The sequence below is a fragment of the Leiobunum rupestre genome, chromosome 4, assembly GCF_980474605.1.
Source record: "Leiobunum rupestre chromosome 4, qqLeiRupe1.1.hap1, whole genome shotgun sequence".
Classification (NCBI taxonomy): domain Eukaryota; kingdom Metazoa; phylum Arthropoda; class Arachnida; order Opiliones; family Sclerosomatidae; genus Leiobunum; species Leiobunum rupestre.
In genome coordinates this window covers 63,387,217-63,412,648 of record NC_143387.1, presented here as the reverse complement: position 1 = coordinate 63,412,648, position 25,432 = coordinate 63,387,217, and the positions used below count along the sequence as shown (strand labels likewise).

The window sequence follows — 25,432 nt, the reverse complement described above, 5'->3', positions numbered from 1 at the left end:
AAAAATTCACTTAATTTACTCCCCTAATGTTTCCGATCTACGTAGTACTTCACCCTAAAATATATTACATTACATTGTATATTACATAATACTACATTGCGTTTTTGTTTTAATGTTTATTTTTCGTTTTATTTTTTTATTTCTATAAGGTTCGACCGTTCGTGCGTAGTTTAAACTTTTGTCAGAAGTATCGCTGCCTAACGACTGAGATTTAAATCGAATGTGTGAAAGCTGTCTGCTCATTCAAAATTATCTCGATATAAAATTTAGCTGAACGTTTCAGTTAAAGAACATTCATATCCAAAAGTTGTCTGCTATTTCTTCACACATTTAGTTGACAGGTATTAAAGTAGATGGCGCTATCTTTCCTAAGCTCGAAGCCTATTGTATTATTGTATAATTAATGCTGAGCTCCTATTGGAGCCGCCCTGTTACAAAAGGGTGTACTTTGTACAAAGATAATATAACTACGTACTCTAGATTCGAAATCAAGCTCCTTGCGCGTAAACGCTGGCTCTTACTGAGTTCCCGGGGAAAGTCGGAAAAATCTGCTTCCATGGAGATGGCAGAGCTACCGCCATCTAGTTAAAACGTGAAGTTTTACTGAAAATTGCGCTGTGGTTTTTGACTTGCGGTTTTCAAGGTATACCAGATATTCTTTGCGTTATATTATCTTAAAACAATACTAAAGCTCTAAAAAGGTTTCTAAACGAAAGAAAACTAAAGGTAATATTATATAATCCTGGATTACCTATTGAAATTGTATGCTTTTATCATGAATGTATCATAAACACGTTTATGCAAAGGGCTGCGTTCAGAAACGCTCACCGGTGAGTCCGCTGAGTCACCGGTGACACCGGTGTTTTACTGAACGGCATTTTAATTTCGGGTTTTGACGTCACGATAGTCATCGGTGAGACACCGAAGTCACCGAAATAATAGTCGGTTTTTCCGATGACTGACGTCATTACTGACGTAAAACTACTATTAATGCTACGCTATTTTATAAAACACCGATGACTGAATAAAAGCGTTCAGCAACTTACGACGTCATTATGACGAAAAAGCTCATCGGTGGAAAATATAAATCCACTGTTTCTGAACGTACCCTAGGACGGTCATCGCAAAAACCGAAAACGGCATTTTCAACACAGACTTGAGCGGAGCGAGCTGAAAATCCAGTGGTTAATTAGGCTTAAATTAATTAAACCCAAGTAGAGAAAGAATAGCGAGATAAATAATTTAGTTTACCAAAGATTACTGTTTATTTGGTAAAGATAAAACATAATCGAGTCGTTTTCCGAAGCTCCCCCTTTCCCCCAACTCCTTTGGCTTCCGACGGACAGCAATCTTTTCTCTAGAGTCGCTTTCCGAAGCTCCCTTTTCCTTTCCCTCAATGCGCGACGGACAGCCAACTTTCCTGACAAGTCTCCACAGTGAGAGCTACGCTCAATTAATAGGAGTAATATTTGACGAAATATAAATAAATAAACTAGGACGTCTCAATTTCTCAAACCCGGAACCGGTTTTCTCCACAAAAACTTGAGCGGAACGCGTGCGCAACCATAATAATTTAATATATTTAACATATTTAATAAGGTTAGTAAGAATGTCTAAGATCTTAATTAGAAGTTTTGTAAGATATTATTTATGATGTGAGTAAGCTATTATTTATAATGTTGGTAAGCTATTATTTATAATGTTAGTAAGCTATTATTTATAATGTTAGTAAGCTATTATTTATAATGTTAGTAAGCTATTATTTATAATGTTAGTAAGCTATTATTTATAATGTTAGTAAGCTATTATTTATAATGTTAGTAAGCTATTATTTATAATGTTAGTAAGCTATTATTTATAATGTTAGTAAGCTATTATTTATAATGTTAGTAAGCTATTATTTATAATGTTATTAAGCTATTATTTATAATGTTAGTAAGCTATTATTTATAATGTTAGTAAGCTATTATTTATAATGTTAGTAAGCTATTATTTATAATGTTAGTAAGCTATTATTTATAATGTTAGTAAGCTATTATTTATAATGTTAGTAAGCTATTATTTATAATGTTAGTAAGCTATTATTTATAATGTTAGTAAGCTATTATTTATAATGTTAGTAAGATATTATTTATAATGTTAGTAATTAGGTACAAAATGTCTTGGCGTCAGGTTCTCTCGTATACGGGAGCATTCTAGGTAGGAGTATAAGATTTCTATGGGCGACCCTTCGATTCCAGCAAAGATAATCTAGACTACGTACCCAGTATGCTAGTTATTACATATATATAATTGGTTTTTTTTCAATAAGGTAGGGGTGCACGAGATATTCGAGTGTCCGTTCAACCGCATATTATTTTAAATTTCACAGGGTTTTCTATATGCAGCATTATAGTTTCCATACTTATTCTATAGACATTTATATATATTTTCCTTTTTTTCTTTTAACAAACGTTAGTGACTTTTATAAAAAAAAAACAAAAACACGCGGTCCTATAGCTGGTGTAAAAATGACAAAATAAGGTATCTGTTCTATATGTCCTTATATAGAAATAAACTCGTAAATAGTTCAAAAGTATCATAACGAGCCGTGCGGGCTAGCGGTAGATCGTGGCCTTCCATTCTTTTTTTTTTAAATAGAGCTAATACCCAAGGCACCACCTTCGACCACATAAGCAATGTTGCTTGTTCGTGATCAAGTAACAGGTGGCCGGGTTACAATGCGTAGGAGGGCGGTGGCAAGCCCTTCATGCCACGCGAGCCAACAGCTCCCTACACTAGCTATTACCGTTAACCTCAGCAAGTTTTTATGGGAAGGGGAAACCGAAGATCTCGGTGGAAAACCCCTGAAACCAGTGGGGAGAGAACTTACAAATTCTACGCAGAAGGAGTGGTTCCGGATTTTCGCCCAGTGCCACTAGCTGGGATCGAACCCAGCTCCTCTTGTTGCGAGGCTAAAGTGCCAACCACTCTCTACTGAGAGTAAAGTATGCTTGCGGAGTATGTTTGCGGGTAAAACACAGCGCTACGCATTTGGCCGGAGACAGAGGGAGGCCTCGGCGCCGGAGGTAGGCTGACGTCACCTGAAGAGCCTCTTGCATATGGATATTTAGCAAACCCAATTAGTGCCCAGTGAGAAATAATACTATGTCGTCCGCAAACATCGCCACTTGAATACCAGGAGGCAGGACCGCAGGTAAATCGTCGAGTATCATGATTAAAAATTTAATCATGATTTAATCATTTTTAATCTTTGTACTGCCAAAGCTACAGATTTAATTTTAATCATGATTTAATCATACGAGGGTGTCCTAATAATCATTGGAGTGAGCTGCCCCTCGGGTTTTTGCTGGAGTTTTTCTCATGAACCACTTCAACGTTTTTGGATTTTTATTTATTAAAAGTGTTAAGATTTTTTGAACTTTTAGTTTTGTTTTCATATTTACTTATTATAAGGAAAATTTAAATGCCATTGTGGGGAAGATAAATAAGATTTCGTTTAGGTTCGCTTTGAAAATATTTAAGCCTAGGCCTGAAATAGGCCTAACTTTTAAAATAGCTGGCAATGTCAATGGCAGTTTTGGGAGAAGCAGTAACTGAAGGTCCTTAGTATTAACCTTTGTATTTAAAGGTTATTTCACATTTAAAGTAAGTAATATTATATTTATTATTATGTTTGTAGAAACTTAGATAAACAAAAACCTTATGAAAGAGTAATTATATCCCAGAAAAAATACATTACACTAAAGAATGACACTTATGACGAATTGACGACAGTCATTGATTTAAACATCAACAATCATACTGATAATTGTCTTATTTTTCAAAAGTTTACCTTCTATTTAATAATATGCTTGTTGTCTTAGAAGCTTAGCCAAGATAAATGTCTCGCACTCTGCTTAAATTCAACATTCCACTGTTAAACAACATAAGAGATAGTACTCAACGAAGACCGATATTTACAATGTTAAAGTGTTTTTAAAAAACGGATATTGCAGTAATTATAGTCCTGAGTTGTTGTTCCACTAGGCTCACTGAACTTCCTGAAGTAATTTTTACCAAATCATCAATTTGAAAGCCCGCCGTTTGTTAACATTTCAAATTGCCCTGAGGCTTAAGGAAACCCAAACTTTTACTTGTTCAACTGTTGTAGTTTAAAAGATATCACTATAAATATGTAGATAAGTTTATTAAAACATGATTATACATTAAAATCAACTGCCCGATTAATCGTATTGTTCAGCCTTATATACAGTTTTCCGGGCTTGTTTGTATTCACTTACAACGCCACCTGTGATCTATAACTAAACCGGCGCCATCTATTACAACAACTTTTTTTTTATATGTTTAGTTTATGGGGTTTCGTGATAATCCGACCATAACGAGTTGTTACAATATCTGGTTCCTGACTTTGATATTTTGGAAATGGCGCACGGGTTACTGGGAATGGTGAGACAGGAATTCGCTGATTATATAGTGACATCGCTGTTGAGGCTCTTTGCAATGGTCTTCCCGGAGTTTGATGTTGGATTTTGTCTTGGTTTGCTGATGGCTGTGCAACTGGACTGGTCGGCAACGAGTAGGTGTGGTCTGATGGTTGTGCGCTGTACGGATTTGGAGTGGTTAGCCTCGGATACTGGAGTGATGGTAGTGTTGTTTGTTGAGGTGGCTGTGGCAGAGGGACAGCAGATTGTCGAGAATTAAGTGGATTGTAACTGGCTGCATGTTGAAGCTGCGTTGAGGTCTGAGGGATGACATGCTGAACTGAGATTCGGTTTTGCAGTATGGTTCGGTTGGGTGGTTGTTGGGTAATAAATGAGAATGCTGCTTTGCCTTTGAAGTTTGATTGCGTATTTTTAAGATTTGTTTTATTATATTCGGGAGCGCTATCTATTGGAGGACTAGATGGAATATATTCTGAGTCCTATTTCTGGCGGGGACGTAGGTGAACTCGTGTCCTACGAATCACTCTCCCCATCTTGTCCTTTATGATATATGAATGCGGTTCGTCTGCAGGGGTTTCTATTTCCGCTGGCAACCAGTCTCTGGGTCCATTCTGATAGTATACAAGGTCTCCTGTATAAAAAAATGTCGGTTTCGGGAAACGTACGTGCTGATTTGTGGAAGCCATATGTTGTTGATTCTTTCGGAGCTCTTCTTGGATATAGGTTATTGGATATTGCGGTTGAAGGGCCGTACTTGTTGTCGTAATGGGGGTCCTGATCTGCCTGCCCATCAGCATCTCCGTTGGTGTAGGTAGTTTTCCAATCGGAGTTGATCTATACTCCATCAGGACATAGTGTAGATCTCGGCCTTCACGTCTAGCTTTGGTTAATAGATTTTTAATGGTTTGAATTGAACGTTCTGCCATACCGTTGGATTGGGCGTAGTAAGGACTGCTTGTTACATGTTGTATGTTCCACATGCGTAGAAATTCTTTGAATTTAAAAGATGAGAAAGGTGGACCGTTGTCCGATACCAAGCGTTGTGGAGCTCCGTAGCGTGCAAAGTGTGGTTTTAGAAATGATATGACGGAATCAGCAGTGGTGGTTTTCAATTCTTGGGCTTCCATAAATTTTGAGAAGTAATCGACCAATATGATTAGTTTCGAATTTTCTACCTGGAACAGATCCGTGGCCACTGCCTCCCAAGGGAGATTCGGGATAGGATGGGGTTGTATTTTAATAGGTGGATTGTATGAATCTCTGGAGCGACATGTAATACAGTTCTTAACAAAATTGGTTATGTCTTTAGTTATCTGTGGCCAGAATACGTGCATTTTCGCCTTCGCCAGACAAGACGTGGCACCCTGATGGACTGAGTGCAGCTGTTTCATGACCTCGGGTCTGAGCGCTGGAGGTATCACCAGACGATTCCCACGATAGATAAGTCCTTCCGCTTCGTGTAGCTCTTCCTTGTATGCCCAGTACGCTGAAAGTTCTAAGGGTAACTTCTTTTGGGACGCTGGCCAACCTTGATAAATATACTGCACCAGAGTTTGATATGTTGCATCCTGCTGCATTTCTCTCTGAATTTCCATGCGTTTCGACTCAGACAGGACAGTTAGCGTGTGGACAGCAGCGTATAACCCTTCCATTTCCGTTGTGTCGATTTCAGAACGTGAAAGAGATACCCGGGATAGAGTATCGGCTATTGGTAACTTTGTGCCTGGAACATATGACAAGGGGAATTTATAGCGAAGTAGACGTAATATCATACGCTGGAGCCGTGGTGACAACAGGTGCATTGGTTTGTGGATGATGGAAAGTAAGGGTTTGTGATCGGTTTCGATGGCTACATGCATCCCCACAATGTAGTAGTGAAATTTTTCGCAGGCATATACAATTCCTAGTAGCTCTTTCTCTATCTGGGCATAGTTCTTCTGCGTCGGGTTTAGAGTCGTTGAAGCGTACTCGATGGGTTGATCGTTTTGAAGAAGAGCTGCTCCGATTCCAGTGGAACTAGCATCGACCGTAATCTTGCATGGATATTGGGGATTGAAAGCTGCTAACATCGGGGTATTAGAGAGTAAATTTTTCAGTTTATCAAATACAACCTGGTTATTTTCGTCCCAAAGGAAAATCGCGTCTTTCGTCAGAAGCTTTCGTAACGGGGCAGCTTGTTCTGAGTACGATGGCAAGAATTTAGTAACGTAATTCACCATACCTATGAATCTTTGAAGGGCCCGTTTATCTGTGGGCGGTGGAAGATCGACTATGGCCTTGACTCGCTCAGGGTCAACCTCAATTTGGTCTGGAGTAATAATGTGGCCCAAATATTTAATTTTTGTTACTCCAAGTTGTAGTTTCTTTGAGCTAAATGTCAAGCCAGTCTGCCTGGCTTCTCCAAAATTCTTCTGAGGAGCTGGTTGTGAGCAGCGAGATCCGTAGCATGGAGTAGAAAGTCGTCTGTCGATATATGAGTGTTAGAAAACTGTTCTGGTGGAAACAATTTATACATCACTTGTTGAAAAATTTCTGAAGCGGTGCAGATGCCATAGGGAAGACGTAAATATCGGAAGGTTCCAAACGGCGTGGCGAACGTGCATAGGTATGAGCTGGACTCCGTAAGTGGCACTTGCCAGAAAGCACTTTTCGCATCTAGGACCGTAAAAATAGTGCTTCCGTGGAGTTTGGAGAAAATCTGTTGTGCAGTCGGCATCTGACAGTGTGGTCTCTTTATCGCTGGATTTAATTTACGAGGATCCAGGCAGATGCGTATTCCTCCATCTGACTTCCGCTGAACCACCATCGGTTGCACCCATTCAGTCGGGCCTTGCACTGGCGTGATAATCCCGTCCTTCAACATTTTTTGTAGTTCATCATAAACTGGCTGTTCTAATGCGTATGGTAGTTTATGGGCTATAGATACAAAAGGCATGGCATTAGGTTTCAACTGAATTTGATACTTTATCGGAAGTTTTCCAATCCTATCAAAGACATCTGCGTATTGAGCGATGATGACCCTAGGGCTTTCTTGTCCCGACGGTGTGTGTACCATAGATGCTGATATCGCCATATCTTGGGGAATACTTTGTCTCGTACGTTGTACCAGTCCCAGAGTCTCCAGAGCTCGAGCTCCAAGAATGGGAGTAGCTTGATTCGGAGTTATATAGAACAATAGACGTTGATGCGAAGTAGTAGAGGAAGCACAATACAGCTCCACAACTCCTAGAATTGGCACCCTGTGGCCGGTGTATGCAATTATTTGTTTTGGTGGAGGGTGTAACGTCGACTGGGTCGTGAGTGTGTTGTAGATGAGCTGGGGCAAAATATTTACTTGCGAACCAGAGTCTAGTTTGAATAAAACATAAATATTATTAACGTGTATGGATTCATACCATTCATCTTCAGTGTTCTGCGATTGAAGGTCAGTAGTGGCATTGCATAAAGCCGTTATAGAGTATAACCAAAAGTTTGAGGAGTCGTCAATTGACATTTGATCGTCTATGTCGACTCGTAATGGATCCAGAAAGTAACTTCCTTGGGGTAGTGAGTCCGCTGGGTACTGTATAGAGTCAGTGCTTGTATCAGGGTAATAGTCAATATTAACAGCAGCAAGAGTTTGAGACGTCCGGGAACGGCAGAGACCAGCCCAATGGCCTCGTCGGTGGCAGTTATGACATATGGAGTTGGCGGCCGGACATCTGACTTGATGGTGATGCTGTAAGCCGCAGTTTGAACATACACTATGAGCAGCCATTGGTATAGATGAACGACTGGATCCCCTTTGTTGGTGCTGTGTTGACTGTTGCCGTGGTATGGAAAGACGTTGTATAGGTTGTGGGTGCCACGGTCGGTGGGATGAAAAATCATTCCGTGGGCGCTGAGTGACTGTACTTAACGAAGGTTGTGAACGTACATGTCGGTGTCCTTGTCCGTGTTGTAGAGCGTCTGCGGCAGCAGTTTGCTGTATCGATGTTGTCCCATGAACTAATTCGGAATGTCTAGTCGATGTCTCATCAGCCTGGCAGATAGTTATGGCCTGCTCTAAAGTTAAGTTACGATGAGAGAACAATTGTTTGCGAAGTTCTGTCTTATGGATTCCAGCCAGGATTTGATATCGAAGAAGCGAGTCAGAGAGGTCACGAAAGCCACAATTTCGTGCCTGAGAACGGAGGTCTGTGAGGAAGTCATCAAATGGTTGCTGGAGTTTTTGCTTGGTGTGCAAGAATTTGTAACGATGAGAATCTGGGTTATCATAAGGGGCATAATAATTACCAAAGGCTGTATAGATTTGCTCCAAAGTGGGGTGTATTTGGCCGTCAGGCAGCGTTATCGTGAGGTTGTCATATATATTGCAACCCCCAGGGCCAATGATATAAAGAAAAGTTGCTACTTGCGTTTCAGCTTGTTCATTGCAAAGTTTCGAGGCCGTAGCGTAAATCTTGAAAGTGGCCTTGTATTGTTGCCACGCCGCTGCGGGGTTGGTAGTTCCAGGGTCAAAGTGATGAAGACATCGTCATCCAAAGTAGTCGAACTGAAGCTATGAGAGACGCAGGTTACAGATGTACTTCTGACACCATGTTGTAGTTTAAAAGATATCACTATAAATATGTAGATAAGTTTATTAAAACATGATTATACATTAAAATCAACTGCCCGATTAATCGTATTGTTCAGCCTTATATACAGTTTTCCGGGCTTGTTTGTATTCACTTACAACGCCACCTGTGATCTATAACTAAACCGGCGCCATCTATTACAAACGACACATTACCGCAGGTAAATCGTCGAGTAGCAGACTGAACAGCAACGGGCTGAGAACAGCGCCTTGGGGGACCCCCCGGAACTCATTCTCGTTTAAAGAATAGCATTTCTAATCCCATTTCTTTCCAATTTTGTATTCTAACCATCTATTTATCACAAATTTTATCATTCCCGCCCAGCGTCGCCGAGAGGGGGCCCGATCTCCGGTTAAGTTTAAGCGCCGGGCCAGTGGAGTAGCTGAGTACTCAGAGGGAGCCCCCCCGCAAAGATCTCAATGGGGCTACCCTTTTCATTTTTTTATGGTGAGCACCCCCCCCCCCCCTCCACGTCGCCGGCCATAGATATAAGATAAGTTAGAAGAAACCACCTATGGACTGTGAGAAGGATCTTCTAGTATTAAACTAAATTAAGTTTAATACTCGAAGATCTATTTGATCCGAGTTTTGCGTTTTTTGCTCGAAGACCTATTGGTACGAGTTATTAGTAAGTTTTTTAATTTCTTCAAATTTGTTTAGGATTTAGCTTTATTATCCCTTTTAATTATAGACTAATCGACTTTTTCGCGTATTTTATCCATAGATATAGGAAACGTATATAAAGGTCTAGATAAAATATTTCAAAGGGAGTGAATACGGAGGTGACAGCTAGCAGAAACGCGTTATTTCTGCAGGCTATCCTTATAAGGTGCTATCTATCGGTAAGAAAGCTCGTGCTATCGTCGCGAGAGCCATTGTCTCCTGCTTAAAAATTATACTAAAAGTCACCAACAGATGGTGTCTAAAGACTACGGCCTACGGAAAGGTCAAGCACTTAGTACTAAAATGCTAAGAGAGCTCGCGCTCTTGGTCACGTGCCTTCCTCGGTGTCTGCTTGGTGTCAATTCCGTATTTTATGTTAGGCTTAGACGCCCCGAAATATATCTAGACCTTTATATACGTTTCCTATATCTATGACGCCGGCCCTCTGTTACGACTCTGCATATTCTTTGAATCTGGCAACGCTGTTCGAAATTTTCAGGAAAACCGTAAGAAGAAGAAGAAGGAAGCGGCGTTTACGGCCGAATGGATTGTCTTCCTTGTTTTAATGTGTTTGATAATTAAGATTTTATCACTTTAAAATAAATTTAGTGAAATGGTTGATAAACGATCATTAAAAATGAAGCGACGAAAATGTAAAACAAAGTTTGCAAAGAACAGTGTAGATGAAAGTGTATCATGCGAACCACGTGGAAACCAAGGGCTGCGTGAAAAACAAATGTCTAAGACCGCGAAAATTAAAGAAATTAAATGGAAACCTGTTCCTGTAAACTATGGGGTAGATTTTGATGGTTTCGGTGGTATTGAAGAACTGACCGATTATGGCACGCTTTCAAGAAAAAGAAAATTATCTGAAAATGATTCAGATCCCAATGAAAATAAACAGAAAAAGAAGAAATCTGTCAAAACTGCTAAGAAACGAAAGAAAATAGATGTAGATAGTACCAATGGCATAACCTCCTTTGAAGAACCCATAAAGTTTCGATTAGTTAATTCACCAGAGTATATTAAAAAAATTAAAGGAAAGTCTAATATGCAAAAGAAACCCAAAAAGAAGAATGTTTCATTTACACTTAGTGACTGTGATCACTTAAAAGCAGATGTAAAGAATAAAGATATTGACATGTCACGATGGGAAGATCTGTTTGTTCCTCAGCCTGTGCTCTTGGCCCTCAAAGATTTGATGTTCACTGCACCAACTCCAATACAAGCTTATACTTTACCATCTGCCATTCGAGATAGAATGGATATTTTGGGTGCTGCAGAAACTGTAATTTTTGTTTAATTTCCACTTTTTATGACCTACTGCCTAATATTCTTGTTTCTAGGGAAGTGGAAAAACTTTAGCTTTTGCTATTCCAATTATACATGGTATTTTACACAATCAAGAACCCAAAGTAAGCTATGATTTTTGGTGAAAAATGAAATTATGCTAATTTTTTAATTATTTTGTAGAATAATCAATCAAAATTAGAAGATGTTCAACAAGATAGTGATGATGAAGGAAATTCAATTGAAGAACGCTCTGATATATCTGAAGATAATAATAGTGATTCCTCAGACAATAACCAAGATGATTTTCATGATAGTAGCTCCAATGATGATTCTAATGATAACTTGAGTGAGGAAGAAAATGAAATTGATTCTTACTCTACTACAAATGAAAAAAATAATGAAATTGAGTTACAAGATGCCAACAATATCAATGATAGACCTTTGTATGCTTTAATCCTCACTCCAACGAGGGAATTAGCGATACAAGTTCAGAAACATATTATAGCTATTACAAAATATACCAATATCCAAGTTAGTATGCTTGTATTTTATATATGACACCAACGTTGGCATATTAAATTAATCTTTTTGAATATTTTCTTTTAGGTTGCTGTTGTGGTTGGAGGGATGGCAGCTGAAAAACAAATTAGAATATTGAAAAAATGTCCTGCTATTGTGGTGGCCACTCCCGGTAGACTTTGGGAACTGATAGGAGAGGGAAATGATCATTTAAATAAAGTCACTGACGCAAAGTATTTAGTCATTGATGAGGCTGACAGAATGGTCGAAAAGGGACATTTTGAAGAGTTGAAGAAAGTTTTGGACCTGATGAGAAAGTACTTGATCAATGTTGAGTTTAGTGAGTTTTTACTGAAACGTTTGTATCAATAGCAACATGGAGAAGCGACAAAACTTTGTTTTCTCAGCAACGTTAACTATGGTCCATGATACTCCAAAAAGACTTCTACTCAAGAAAAAAAAATACAAATTAACTCAAAAATTGAAACTTGGTAGGTGCCATTTACTCTGGTTAGATGTCAGCTGAAGGCTAATGCATAAATTTCCTTTTTTCTAGATTCTATTATGAAACTTGTAGGTATGAAGGAAAAACCGAAAGTGGTGGACATAACCAAACGTTTTGGGACAGCTGATTCTTTAACTGAAGCTAAGCTTTATTGTAATGTTGAAGAAAAGGTTACTAAATAATTTTATTTGACTATTTTTCGTTGTATTAATTAGGTCATTATTACATTTCTAGGACGCTTATCTGTATTACTTTTTCTTGACTTATCCGGGAAGAACATTAGTTTTTTGCAACAGCATTGACTGCGTTCGGAGACTGAAGAATATATTGGACTTTTTGAATTGCCGTCCTTTGCCATTACATTCTTCCATGCCACAAAAGCAAAGGTTAAAAAACTTGGATCGTTTTCGTAATAATCAACAATCTCTGCTACTCGCAACGGACGTTGCAGCTCGGGGTTTAGATATTCAAAATGTTCAACATGTTATTCATTATCAAGTCCCGAAAACAGCCGAAACATACGTTCATAGAAGTGGCAGAACAGCCAGAGCGTTGAACGAAGGCCTTAGCTTGATGTTGTTGAGTCCCCAAGAAGTTCACATCTATAGAAAATTGAGTAGAACATTGGGCAGAGGTGATATACTTTTCAGCTTCAAAAGATTCTTCTTTGTCTTGGTTGTATTTCTTATCACTTTTCTTTTCAGACAAGGATCTTCCAGAATTTCCAGCTGATCACACTGTATTCGCTTCGATTCAAGAAAGAGTTTCCATTGCTCAAAAATTAGACATTCTGTCACATAGGCTCCAAAAGAAAGCTTCGCAAAGTAGTTGGCTGTTGCAAGCTGCGGAAAAAATGGATATTGATATTGAAGACAGAGATCTGTATCCTTTTATTATATTTGATGGGTACGTTCAGTAACTTGCAACAAATTCAACGGTTTAAGATTTAGAAACCGCTTTTTTACTGTACGATTTTTTGGACTTCCGGTATGACATTACGCTGCTCAACCGATTGAAACCATTTCAACCTGCTGGGGGAGCCGGTTCATTTGTAGCGTGACGTCACAACGTTAAGGAAAGTAATGTCGTTTTACCGATTGCGTGAGTACAGAAAATCGTTCAGTAGCTCTTGACATAACGCTGCAAACGATATGCAACGGTTCAGATACCGCTGCAGGTCCGCTTACTCTTACTGAACGCAGCCCTAAGTTATTATATCCTTTTATTTTAAAACATTGTGGCTCATGGAAAATCTTCTTGGTAAATTTATATGTGCTTTTAACTAAGGGTGTGCGAGTCCTGTTTTTTGAAATTCGAGTCGAGTCTCGAGTCTTAGAAACTTGGACTCGCGAGTCCTCGAGTCCAAATATTAAGGACTTGATCGAGTCCTCGAGTCCTAAAGAATTAGGTTTAAAGCTTTCGAGTCCAATACGAGTCTGGAATGTTTTTAACGAGTCCAATTCGAGTCCTAATTTTTATCGAGTTCAATTCGAGTCCTAAGTTATCGTGGCCAATTCGTCTGAAATTTATTTGCCGCTGTTTAAATAATCTTGCCCAATAATAATGGACTCGCCGAGTAATATTAGACTCGCCGGGTAATTTTCAAATTATCTATTTACTCGAGTCCGCTTCGAGTAATTATGTACCCTTTTCGTGGGAATCGGGTACCCGTGCGAGTAATAAAATTACGTATTCCGAGTCCGAGTACTCGGACTCGGACTCGATAATGAGTACTCGCAATTTTCGAGTACTCGCACACCACTACTTTTAACTAGACAAACAAGTTTATTTTTATATAAAACATCTATTTTATCCTTATTAAACATACTTAGTCGTAGTGAAGTTAAAGAAAACATGGAACAGAATAGGAAAAATTCCAACATAATAAAATCATTAAGGAAGCAATTGGAATTGTTGCTTAAACAGACTATTGCGCCAAGAGGAATGTTTACACGATATCCCACGCAAAGTGGAAAACTAAATCTACAAACAATAACAAGTAAAATTTCCTTTTAAAAAGTATTTAATATATCTCTTAGGAGGCAAATTAAATATTAGTTTGGGTTACAAAAATTAGTGTTGGCTGATATCGCAATTTTATCCCTTCTGATACCAATGGTTTTTACTGTTATGACAAATTAGTATCGTATGTTAGCTAGATCAAAGTTAAAAATTTCCAGGTTAACTGTCATCCATAACAATGGGTTTTAAGAAATTGTATAAAATCAGTATCAGCGGTTTTTTTATTATTAATCACCTGAAATAGGTATTTTAATTGCAAACTGATTAATCAGTAACTGATATCAGAAGTAAATGAACCAAAGTTATTGAAATAGAGCTCAGAATCAGAGGGTATTTTCCTTATGAAAATGATGAGAAAATAGAGTTAACCAAAAGCTAATTTCCATTTTGATGCGATAAATTGCACTCGGGAATTGTGGGTATAGCTATTTCTATGTATTAAAAATGTTTTCATATAAACAAACATTTTTTTGTTCGGCTTATAAGTGCGCAAAATTTTAAATTCTAGGTCAAAATGTAACTTCATAAAGAAAACTCCTCCAACATGGGGAGTATAGCAGTCTGCTAACTCCAATTAATTTACTTTTGTTGATATTGATACCTTTTTGGTTTGGGCCCAACACTTATAAAAATGAAACATAACCTTCGCAGGCTTTAGATAAGTGCAATCTTCCCATCAAATTGTATAAATGTCATCAAATTGCTGGTGAATTACTCCACGTAGTGTTGTAAAATGTGAAAATTACACTGCTTAAGGATATATTAGGAGCTAGGTTTAATTCCAGCTTGTGGCGCTGGGTGGAAACCCTGAGCTACTCCTGCGTTGAGTTTGCAAGTTCTCTCTACACTAGTTAAAGGGGTTCCCTCCCCCCCCCCCTGAGGGTTTTGGTTTGCACCTTACATAAAAACTTGAAGTTAATATTAACAGTAGGTGTAGAGACCTCTTGGCTCACATGGTATGAAGGGAATTAATGGCATGAAAAAGTTGCTAGATGACTTGGGCCTAAGGTAGTGCCTTGGGTATTAGCCTAGCTAAGTGAAAGAGTTTAAGAAAGTGTATACGAGGTATTTTACCCTATATTTTTTTCCCCATAAAGTATTTTGCAAAAATTAGTTGTAACTTAACAAGGTGCCATAGTTCAAACAAATAGCAACATTTTAGACTTTTTTTACACAAATAACTGTGGAAGCTGTAATCAAGGATAGGAGTTTTAACAATTAAGCTACGCATGAACTTATGTAGAGAAAATTGTGGGTGGATTATGAGAATACATGCCTAAAATTTAATTAAGTACATTTTTCTTCTGTAGGTTCAGGTTCAGCCATTTCAGCTGTGGGTAAACATGTACCCTGGAATGATGTTGAAATTGAAAATGAAACTCAGAGTAAAACTGATAAAAAACCTAAAAAAAATAAGAAAAAATTTTGGAGGCCTAAGAGTAAGAGGAAATAAATTTATTTTACTTCAAACAAATACAATTAAAAACGTGGGATTTATTAATAATGGTGGATTGGTATTTGGTTACTCGTGGAGAAGTTTATTGAAGGAACTGTAGGCTGATTCCAAATCAAAGATCATTTGTCGTACCTGACCCTCTGTTAATTCATCAGATGCAGCCATGTTTGACATAGTTGTTAGCCTTGAAAAATTACAGGATTAATCAAGGGTCAATCCACTTAGATGGTGTATATTGAGTTTTACCAGTCAGAAACTTTAGTTTTCCCTTCAAAATTTTGGGGGACTAAACTTAGCCTGCTCATGGTCTCGGATAATTCCCGCAAGTCTGGTTGCAGCTAAAAATAAATAGAGCCTACGTCTTGGCTAATGGACATGAAAGATTATCCAATGACAGACAAATGATTACTTACTTCATCCATAGATTTGATTTCCAGTCGAAGTTTATCAATCACAGTGATAAATAACTATATTTAAAAAATTATTTTAATTAAAATTGTGAAATATTTAGTCTTCAAAATATATCTTACAGAAACAATATCTGCAATGCATTTGCTGGTGTTGCCTTTATCATCTTTGATAGTGATAGGCCTATCTTCCTTAATGCGTTCCATCGCTCCAGGGCAATCAAGCTGTATTACAGTTAAAATAGTTAAGACCACATAAATAGTAATTACTATGGCTAAATATATACCCTAAATTTCTTCATGAAATCTTCAACTGTTGGAAAGTCACTGCTTTGAACGTGTTTGAAAGCAGCTTTGTATTGCACAAGTAGTTTGGAACAGGCTGCTGTATATCTACAAAAAACCAGGTATTTTATTTGGCCATAAAGAATTTCATATTTTAATTATCACTCTTTAGCTGTGATGCAGTCTTTTATGTAAGCTTTTTCTAAGCATTGGAGTGTGTTTATAACAGCATAAAGATCAGCCATATTATCATACCTTGGGAGAGTGAAATTATTGAGTTACATCCTTACATTACTATAATAGAATTATACTTTTCTCGGTCTCGTGAAGTTCTGTACAACCTTACTTCTTCATAAAGTTCTGGTCTATTTTCTATAATAAACAGATAATAAAATCAACATACAGGTTAAGTATTTTCTTATTTCTATTTAGTTAATATTCACCAGAAACGTTGGTAGGAGAAATTACGGGTATTCCTGGATACATAGCCATTTTAAAGGTTTTAACGCTTACTATAAACTTAATAAAGTAAAAACTATGTATAATAATTGTTCCCTTGGAAAAAATGATTCATTAAAATTATGAAATTCTCATCCAAGACCAAACTACGGCCAAGTTGGCGTGTTATGCAGCTGGGTAACACACCTCACCAAAAACTGAAGTAGGCCATAGGTTTATACGTCATGAAGTCAGCCTTCACTCTCCCCTTTCAGTTTCATTCCCCATCATTCCCCCAAAGAAAATTTTGGTCTGGCAGACGTATCCCGCGGAGTTCCGAGAAGGAATGCGCCGCTCGTCCGCGAGTTTTAGGTTTACACTATATTTTTTAAGTTAATTTTTATATTGAGTTTTAAGTGTATAATTTTGTGTCTTAAACAATGAAGAAAGGAGATTACTGAATATAAATTGTTAAAGTACCCTCTATGCCAGTCTACACAAGATCAAACGGGGGTATGTTCTCGTTTGGCTAAACGTTCTTTTAAGCCTAGAATTTTTCTCCGGAGTTTGTGACCTTTGACCACACAACACTGTAGTGTACTTGTTTGCAACCTAAGAAAAGAACAAAATTCTTATAATATTTATTATATTTAATTGTGTCATTTCGAATTTTACTTGTTGAAGTTTCTGTGGTATCTCAAATCTTATAAGTATAATTAAAATTTGCAACTCGGTATGAAGTTTTAGCAAGGAAATGCTAAAACTTGAATTAATTAATCGAAGGCTTAAATTGCCTTATATTTTATATGTATTAAAGTTATTACCTAGACTAAGTGTACTTGTTAATTTGTTTGTGCTTCATGACAAATTACTATTAATTTTAACATAAGTGTATAATATTGTAACATAAGTGTAACACTAACTCTCCTTCACATGCAAAAGTTTTACTGAGAGTAATTCACAAGACAGACTGCATTACGGGCTTCGTTACCGTTTTCGGTCAGCTTGCAAACGCGTCACACGTAGCCTTTGACAGCGCCTCGCTAGGGGGAGATTTTCTTGTGATGACGTCACTGCATTACTAGCTCTTAGTAAAATATTTCCCAAAGTGACAAACTTATGGAACATTATTATTGACTTATGGTATTAACAGAAGGGGATTCTCCCCTAGTATGGTAAAAAATAGTTTTTGGTGGTAATATGTGTTTGGTGTAACTGGGAAATAAGCTTTAGAGTTTTAAAAATCAGCCAATAATATTCCTTTCCATATTAATTAATTAATTAGTCCATGATTAAACTATGTTCAGAAAGTATCTAGAACTCAACCAATGCTATTGATACTTCAATTACATAAAATTTATTTGAAATAAATTTTTTGAATGCTTCTATAAACTTGATATCCAACAATAGTCATTCCTTTTTCTTTCAATACTCTGCCAGCTGCCTCTTATTTTTAATGCATTCACTTTCCTTTTATTGTAACAATGGAAGAATCTTTCAAATCCTTCAAAGAATGAGTACAATGGCATCACAAAACCACTATTTATCTCCTTACTGATAACATAAGTAACATAATAATGTTAATATTATGTTACTTATGCTTTTAGGGATATTATTGTAATAGTATATGTTGTAATGAAATTGTGCTGTGGTTATGATGTAAAATATTTTTGGGTAAAATCCCAGTTTTAAGATTTAGAAAAAAAAATCCGTCTAATTAGTTAGCCCAATTTAAGAACTTGGGGAGATGCCATAAATAATTCCTAATTGAACTAGCAAGGAAATACCAAAAATCAATTTTTGGCTTCACTAGTCGTCTACCGCTTTCCCCCTTCACCCTGGTAGCCGGCTACCCCACCAGACGCCGGAGACAGGCCGGGAAAACGATTTTCTTTTTTTTTTAACGAAATAGAGGGCAAAGACTTTTCGCGTTCTTTTGGAACTGCTTTATCAAACGCCACCGCAAAAACAATTTTCTCCTATCGCTCCTATTCCAGGCAAAAAACCGCGGGTTTTCTTTCGTTTTTAACCTAAGGTTTCTCTTTACAATGGATAACTTGTCATGTTTCTCTGCTTCCTTAGCCAGAAGGGGAAGCTATTATTGTAGGGTAAGGGATTGTAAACGGATTCCTTTACAATCCTATGTTATACATTTTTTTTCTGGTAAAATCAATGCCGCGCCGTGTTTTGCAGTACTCCCGCCCATCCGCCCGCTGTGGCTACTTTCTACAGCCCCAATTATAGGTCTTTTTCTCTCTTTACAAATACGTGCCGATCCAGGAAGTTCTCTGGTGCGTAGGCAAAAATCCTGAATGGGGGCCACAACAATATAAAAAGGTGTAGGCGGGATGGGGGGGGGGGGGGGAGTTGGCTAGCGCTATCATCGATTTATTGAAGCGTAAACTAGCCTGGTAGGCTTTTTCAAACTGTTATCTTCCAAGTTTACCATTACAAAATTGGTTGATTTGCAAAAAATAGTTTTAAAATAGTTTTGATATGCATTTATGTTTGTTGAAACCTTATTAAAAATCTTACTTACCTTTTTAAAAAAATTATTTTCACTTTTCCATTTAGAGTTGGCAATGATGGAGGGACACAATTACCCCGATGATTTGAGCTCAGGCTTGCAGGGTCCCATTATGGATTTTAGGAATCTTATGACGGAACTCAGTAAGGCAATTGTCCCTATTAATTTTTCTCTGATATTTTTACTAATTTTGATAATTTTCTTGATTATACACTTTGTAATTGTAGAATCTCAAAATTATGATGTGATAAGATTTGCAACTTATAGGACCGCTTGTAAATTGAGATTTCTTCAGAAGAAAACTAGCTGTATGGTTTTTACCTTTTTTCTTATAATTGATCTATTGGTCATTTGCTCCCAGGTGTAAACAAAATATCTTCTTTCAGTACATTTGGTTGATATATGGAACATTATAGAAGCGTTTAGGGAAAATGGCCTGAATAGTCCGGAACCTCGAATGGAATTGAATGTGTCACGTCTGGAAACGCTCCTTTCCTCCATTTTCTACCAGTTAAATAAACGACTGCCAGCCTCCCAGCAAATAGATTTGGAGAGATGTACTTCCTTACTTCTTAACTGGTTCCTAGCGACATATGACCCGTAATTAACTTTTGTTTAATGAATGTACACATAGCCTTACCCTTTTTCAACTTTTAGCGATGAATTAGGAAGAGTTCGTGTATTTTCGATCAAAATAGCATTGTCTGTAATGTGTGCCGGAAAATTAGTGGATAAATTACGATGTGAGAACTTTTAAAAGCTAAAATTGAATATAATTTTTCATGTTAATGACGTTAAAAATTTTCAGATATATTTTCGTTAATCAGCGATAACAACGGATTACTTATACATAACAAATTCGCTGACTTTTTAAAGGAAGCAGTTGCTTTGCCTTGTTCAGTATGCGAATCTCCTACATTCGGTTATATTGACAGTCTTCCAGCATCTATATTTGATCCGGTAGTTAGATATTGTATAATTTTTGAAACCAGTTAAATTTTGATAGTAAGATTTCATTTAAAAATTACCATTTCAGCACTCCAAAGCAACTGTGAATGACTTTTTGGATACTTTTATGCTTGACCCTAGTCCTCCGTGCCTCATGTGGCTCTCCCTCCTACATAGATTAGCCAATGTAGAAAATGGTATTAGAAATATTTTTCTTAAATTCTCAAAACAAAATGTATAACAAATTCATACCCAAGTATTTTCCAGTTTTGCACCCGGTACTCTGTGATGGCTGTAATCGCGATTCTTTTTTGGGTTTCCGATACAAGTGCCAACGTTGTTACAACTACCAGCTCTGCCAAGATTGTTTTTGGCGTGGTCGTACCTCCGGTAACCATAGTAACACTCATGAAATGAAGGAATACACTTCTTACGTAGGTGCCCCTTTTCGATTTTTAAAGAGGGCCCATTATATATCCTAATACCATTGGCATCTATTAAAAGACCCCTTTATTATTGATTGATCGTAAAAGGATAAAGGTGGCTTATATTGTATTTTGATAATAGAAATCTCCCACCAAACAATTGAGCCACTCCTTGAAGAAATCTTTTCGTTGTGTACCTGAAAAACAACCGCATCAACACATCCCTCGCTTTCCACCTGAACCGGAAAAGAGATTTAATCTCTCCCATATTGTGTACGTATCAGCAAAAGAGTTTAATATTGATTTCTCGTACTATTGATTCTTTTAGATTTTTTACCATATTTTTATCATTACATTGTTCATTAACTTATTTTATTGATTTTCCAGGCCTCCGAGTCCCATCCCCAGTCATAATGGTTTCCCTGAAATAATGAACCATTCGTACGATATGTCGTCCCTCGATAGTCGTTCGCTTTCTAAAAGGTGATTTTTTGTTGAATTTCAAAGTGGGCTGTTAACCTTTTACAAAAATTCTCGTAAAAGTTTAATGACAAAGCTACTTTGATGATTTGCCCAGCCTCTTTGTAATATTGCTCTGAAAATGTTTTGTTAATTTATATTTCAATTTCTAATTATAGTTTCGAGTCTTCCAGAGAAGATGAACATCGGTTAATTGCGAGATACGCTGCCCGCCTGGCTGATACAGAATCTACTGTAATAATACTCTTTTATTACCCACAAGTTAAACAGGTTCTTAATTAATCTATTAATATTTTTATAGATGCGGAGTCCCTCCGATTATAGTTTATCGCTAGATTCATCTCGTCAGAAAGACTTGATATCGCAGCTAGAATCGAAAAATAGGTAGTTTTTTTTAACGAATTTGTTCTAAATTGGTTTATTTTTCAATTAAAGCGTAATTAATAGGGAAATAATGAGAGAAATTATGAGATTGCGTAAACAACAAGAACAGGAAGACGCTGCGCTTCAGTCGGAACAAAATCCGACTTTGTTAGCGGAATTAAGGGGCTTGAGACAGAGGAAAGAAGAACTGGAAAACCATTTATCAACTTTACAAGAGAGTAGAAGGGAACTGATGGTACAATTGGAGTCACTCATGAAACTGTTGAAGGTACGAAACTCATTTATTTTCTTACAAGAAAATGCTAAGTTAGACCTTTTTTTCTGTTTTCCATCAAAATCATGAAATCCATAAATCATTTTGATAATGTTTCCCTAAAAATTAACAGTTGGCTCCAATGTACCTCTCGAGTTTGATTTTACACGATAATTGCAACTGCCTTGAAAGCAACCTTCAAATATTAGCTTGCGATATATTTGCAAATGAAGATATTGATTTAATTTATTAATATTTATTTATATCGCTTTCGCGTTACAACGTGAATCCATAGCTCCAATTCTTTGGAGGTATGAGTTCCTGTCATTTTGTGTACAAGCTTGCTTAGTGGGGAAAAAGAACTATTAAAAAAATTGATACAAGTTTAATGGTTTAAGTTTTTGAGCATGTTGGCGTTGAAGGACATGTTATTATTTCGATAATGGTTATCGAGATAGTTTGGTTTTAATATGGAAATGCCTGATTTTTGTCTGTATGGAAATCATTATAACTGAAAATGTTCCATCCCCATTACTAACAGAATCATCAAGCCTCACCCAGATCAACCCCGAATAGTTCTCCTCGTTCTGGAACCTCTAAATCTCCTCCTTTGTCCACCCCCTATCCACTTTCAACTTCCTCGCGCAGCGCACCAACTACTCCTGGAAGTAACCCACCAACTACTGATAGTTTAACTGGGGTCGGTGGAGATGTTAGGATGGCATTTGGCCAATCTGGAAGTAGTAGAAGTCTCAGAAATGATCTTTTAGTGGCAGCCGATTCCGTAACTAATGCAATGTCTTCGCTTGTGAGGGAATTAAATTCGGGTGGGTCTGGTTTCAATCTTTCAAACCCCATTGACTGATCGAAATTGTAATAGAAAATCGTTCTTCCAAGATTCAGAAGACGAAGATGGAGGGGTAGATAGCAAAGCGTTCAGTAGCCGAGATTTTGAAACGGAAGATACAGAAAGCGCCGTCGAAAGCTTGGAGGGTGGTGGAACCCTTTGGAGGGAGGAAAGACAACGAGCTCAAGAAGATAGGTTCATGGCTGAAATTCAAGCTAGAAATATTCAGGCTTCCCCAACTGCGGTGGGAGTGACGCAAACGCCATCGTCAAATAATGGCAGTGTTCCTGGAGGAGTCACGCATGGAGTTGTTGTCACAACTACTTCCGGTGCTTCCAATATAAATGTTACAACGTCCAGTAGAGTTTCTCTTGACGATACAGGAGATGATATTGATGCCAGTGAAAGGCTCATAGAAAGTGGAGACGATGATGATGATCCCGAGCTCTACGATAATAATCCAAAAGTAATTTTAAATTTAAAATTTCTTTCAGTAATTTTCTTGGGAATTCGTTTTGATTAATTTTAATACCAAAATTTTGGTTTTGTAGCCGGATTTGTCCAGGCAGAGATGATAGAAAGTTACTTATCCAGTTATTTTATAATTTTTGGTTTGTTTTTGTTATTTTTAATTTCTATAATTTATTTAATTTATTTTACCTAAAGTCAGGCTTGTTATTTTCAAAATTAAAACATTTGAATTGGTGGAAAATAGAATTATCTCTTAATCCTTTTTTTTTTTAGGATTTGGATGTATTCCATCGCCACGCGTCCTTAACGACAGATGATGAAAGCTACGTTCGTACGGATGATGACGATGATGGAAATACTGACTGGGAAGACAGCATGAGAAGATGGGTAAATCGTTAATGTTCGTTTCTACTGTAATTTTAAGTGCTGCGGCTTACCCAATTAGGATGTCAGTGTTGTGTAAGACTCCCTCAGCAACGCTTCGGTATAGAAGTAATGTCAATTAATTTTAATCTGTGTTTTAACATTATACCCCTGATATTACTAATTTACCATTTTGCTTATGAGTAAAAGTTATGGTTTTAAGTGTCGTAATAATTAACGAGTAATCAATCATACAAACCACTATTACTAAAAAAAGAGATATTGTATTGATACAATTTCTCGAATCATGTTACATTCAGGCCGCAATGTGATTTTAAAAGTAACGTTTGATATAAACAGCCACAATTTCCCCACATTTTTAACAAAAAGTTGGAACTTTAGATTTTGCTAGATAGATATATAGTCCAAATTGAATACTCCATAAGCCCGTAGAAGTTACCTTAACTGTGGCTATAAAACTAAATAGTGCTTTTTTAAACACTTAACAGTATTTAGATGGGTTTCAACTAAAAGTAATCGCAAATGATTTTGAATAATTGTTTTTTTCTTCAATGTATGATATCGGCTGCTTTTATAGCACAGATAATTGTTAATTTCAATGGTTGTAAAAACCTCTCAAAGATTATAATCGGAAGTGTTTATTTTTTAACAACAAAACTGGGTTCTACATTACTTTCGAGGCGTTTTAAGGAACATTAAAGCTAAAATTTATTAATAGTTCATTGATTAAAAATCTTATTTATTTTTCTAATGAGAGTACCACACTGCCATAAATAAGCTGTTCCACTAATCTGATGCAAAATAAAATTAACTCAACAAAATATGCCTTATGAACAAGCGGGCTATGAATTAACAAACAGCTATATAGCAATTATACGAGGAAAAAGCTCTTAAGAAAAAACCCCGAAAAACAATTTGCATTTTTTTAATATGAAAAAACCCAATACTTTGAAAGTGTTTTCGAATAACCTCTCAATCTCTCCTCTTAAGGCTAGTTAAATAACCACCGATCTTAGATATTTAAAAGTTTTTAATGGAATTTAAAATGTCTTATGGGTAAAAAATAACCATTCTAGTGCATTGTACAGTATTAACAAAAAGGTCCGAATTTGTGGGACCTCTTTTAATCGCTTTAAAGTTGTAGAATGAATCGCAATGAATTGAAAAATAATTGGTACTTTTTTAAGCTGGACAAATAGCTTATAAGTTGCTAAAAATATATTGGGTGCCGCATATTTTGTACCTAAGTTATTTTAAGATAGCAAAAAGTTTTATATATGTATACTCAAAATTGGAAGTTTGGCTTTGAACATTGACCAATTTTTCTTACAAAATTAATTTTATCGCGCTAAAAGTGAAAGAAAATGCTCGTTTCTAGTCTTAGTTTTTTAGAAATTTGCCCTTTAAAAATAATATAAATTCTGGTCTGAGATGATGTTGTGGACCAATTGTAAAATGTGAATGGCCCAATGGCTAACGTTATAATTGATATACATACGAGGGACTATTATATTTATGTGTTTCATTTTATCGCTGCTTTCATTATTGCGTAGCTTATGTAACTTTACGTGCCAAAGAGTCAATATAGTTTAGATGTTTTATGTTAAAAATATGAATTCCTTTAATGTTTTTCCCCTTGTATGTGTCTGTCCAACTAAAGAAATGTGTAGATAATAACTATTAATAGTATAGATAATGTTTTAAAATCTACTCGCTTGGGTATGAGTGTTAATGGTAAAGAATTTCATTTATTTTCCCTTAAAAATATAGAAAAAAGTTTAAAGAATTCTAATATACACTTTGTGGCAATATTTAAATGTTAAAGAAGAATTAAGAAAAGTGAAAGATTTCGAAGGCACATATCAAGATAACGGTGATTTTAAATTTCTTTTATATTGGTGCTATTTCTGCCAAAAACGTGGATAATATAAATTCTATACATTCCACTTTATATTAATTATAAAAATTAAACAATTTTTTCCAATATATTATATTTTTAACATATCAAAGAAATATTAATTTTCGCCTAAATTTTTAAGCATTTTTTTTATTATTCGCCGA

At 36.6% G+C, this 25,432-nt stretch overlaps 2 protein-coding genes across 4 annotated transcripts; one reads left to right on the top strand and one right to left on the bottom strand.

Moving 5' to 3' along the window:
* Positions 1-10,265: 10,265 nt before the first annotated feature.
* LOC149948718 (uncharacterized) lies at positions 10,266-25,195 on the top strand. 3 transcript variants are annotated; one of them, XM_090173826.1, is made up of 26 exons: positions 10,266-11,015; positions 11,074-11,142; positions 11,201-11,551; positions 11,627-11,856; positions 11,912-12,030; positions 12,096-12,214; positions 12,279-12,678; positions 12,749-12,926; positions 13,877-14,043; positions 15,377-15,505; positions 19,227-19,322; positions 19,407-19,487; positions 19,566-19,779; positions 19,837-19,922; positions 19,988-20,139; positions 20,216-20,324; positions 20,395-20,561; positions 20,695-20,825; positions 20,940-21,035; positions 21,191-21,266; positions 21,334-21,416; positions 21,480-21,684; positions 22,211-22,496; positions 22,567-22,982; positions 23,261-23,374; positions 25,142-25,195. In XM_090173826.1, the coding sequence occupies exons 1-26, from the start codon at positions 10,341-10,343 to the stop codon at positions 25,151-25,153; spliced, it is 4,761 nt and encodes a 1,586-aa protein (XP_090029952.1). In that variant the 5' UTR covers positions 10,266-10,340; the 3' UTR covers positions 25,154-25,195. The 3 variants fall into 3 exon arrangements, with proteins under 3 accessions (XP_090029952.1, XP_090029954.1, XP_090029955.1); XM_090173828.1 differs by lacking the exon at positions 25,142-25,195 and adding an exon at positions 23,068-23,127 and having other exon boundaries at positions 23,261-23,380; XM_090173829.1 differs by lacking the exons at positions 22,211-22,496; positions 22,567-22,982; positions 23,261-23,374; positions 25,142-25,195 and adding an exon at positions 21,803-22,182.
* Vps28 (vacuolar protein sorting 28) lies at positions 15,507-16,915 on the bottom strand. The gene is made up of 8 exons (XM_090173831.1): positions 16,658-16,915; positions 16,526-16,586; positions 16,380-16,469; positions 16,217-16,322; positions 16,053-16,154; positions 15,936-15,989; positions 15,769-15,860; positions 15,507-15,706 (listed from the first exon to the last, which is right to left on the bottom strand). The coding sequence occupies exons 1-8, from the start codon at positions 16,704-16,706 to the stop codon at positions 15,589-15,591; spliced, it is 672 nt and encodes a 223-aa protein (XP_090029957.1). The 5' UTR covers positions 16,707-16,915; the 3' UTR covers positions 15,507-15,588.
* Positions 25,196-25,432: the final 237 nt, after the last annotated feature.

What these genes read in the sequence shown, in the direction of transcription:
- Vps28 (XM_090173831.1), bottom strand. Translation starts at nt 16,706, where the DNA reads ATGGCTATGTATCCAGGAATACCCGTAATTTCTCCTACCAACGTTTCT. An exon ending in TTCTCCTACCAACGTTTCTG is followed by an intron (nt 16,587 to 16,657) that starts GTGAATATTAAC and finishes TGTTTATTATAG; the next exon opens with AAAATAGACCAGAACTTTAT. An exon ending in ACTTCACGAGACCGAGAAAA is followed by an intron (nt 16,470 to 16,525) that starts GTATAATTCTAT and finishes CACTCTCCCAAG; the next exon opens with GTATGATAATATGGCTGATC.
- LOC149948718 (XM_090173826.1), top strand. Translation starts at nt 10,341, where the DNA reads ATGGTTGATAAACGATCATTAAAAATGAAGCGACGAAAATGTAAAACA. An exon ending in TCTTCAGAAGAAAACTAGCT is followed by an intron (nt 19,488 to 19,565) that starts GTATGGTTTTTA and finishes ATCTTCTTTCAG; the next exon opens with TACATTTGGTTGATATATGG. An exon ending in TCTACGATAATAATCCAAAA is followed by an intron (nt 22,983 to 23,260) that starts GTAATTTTAAAT and finishes TTTTTTTTTTAG; the next exon opens with GATTTGGATGTATTCCATCG.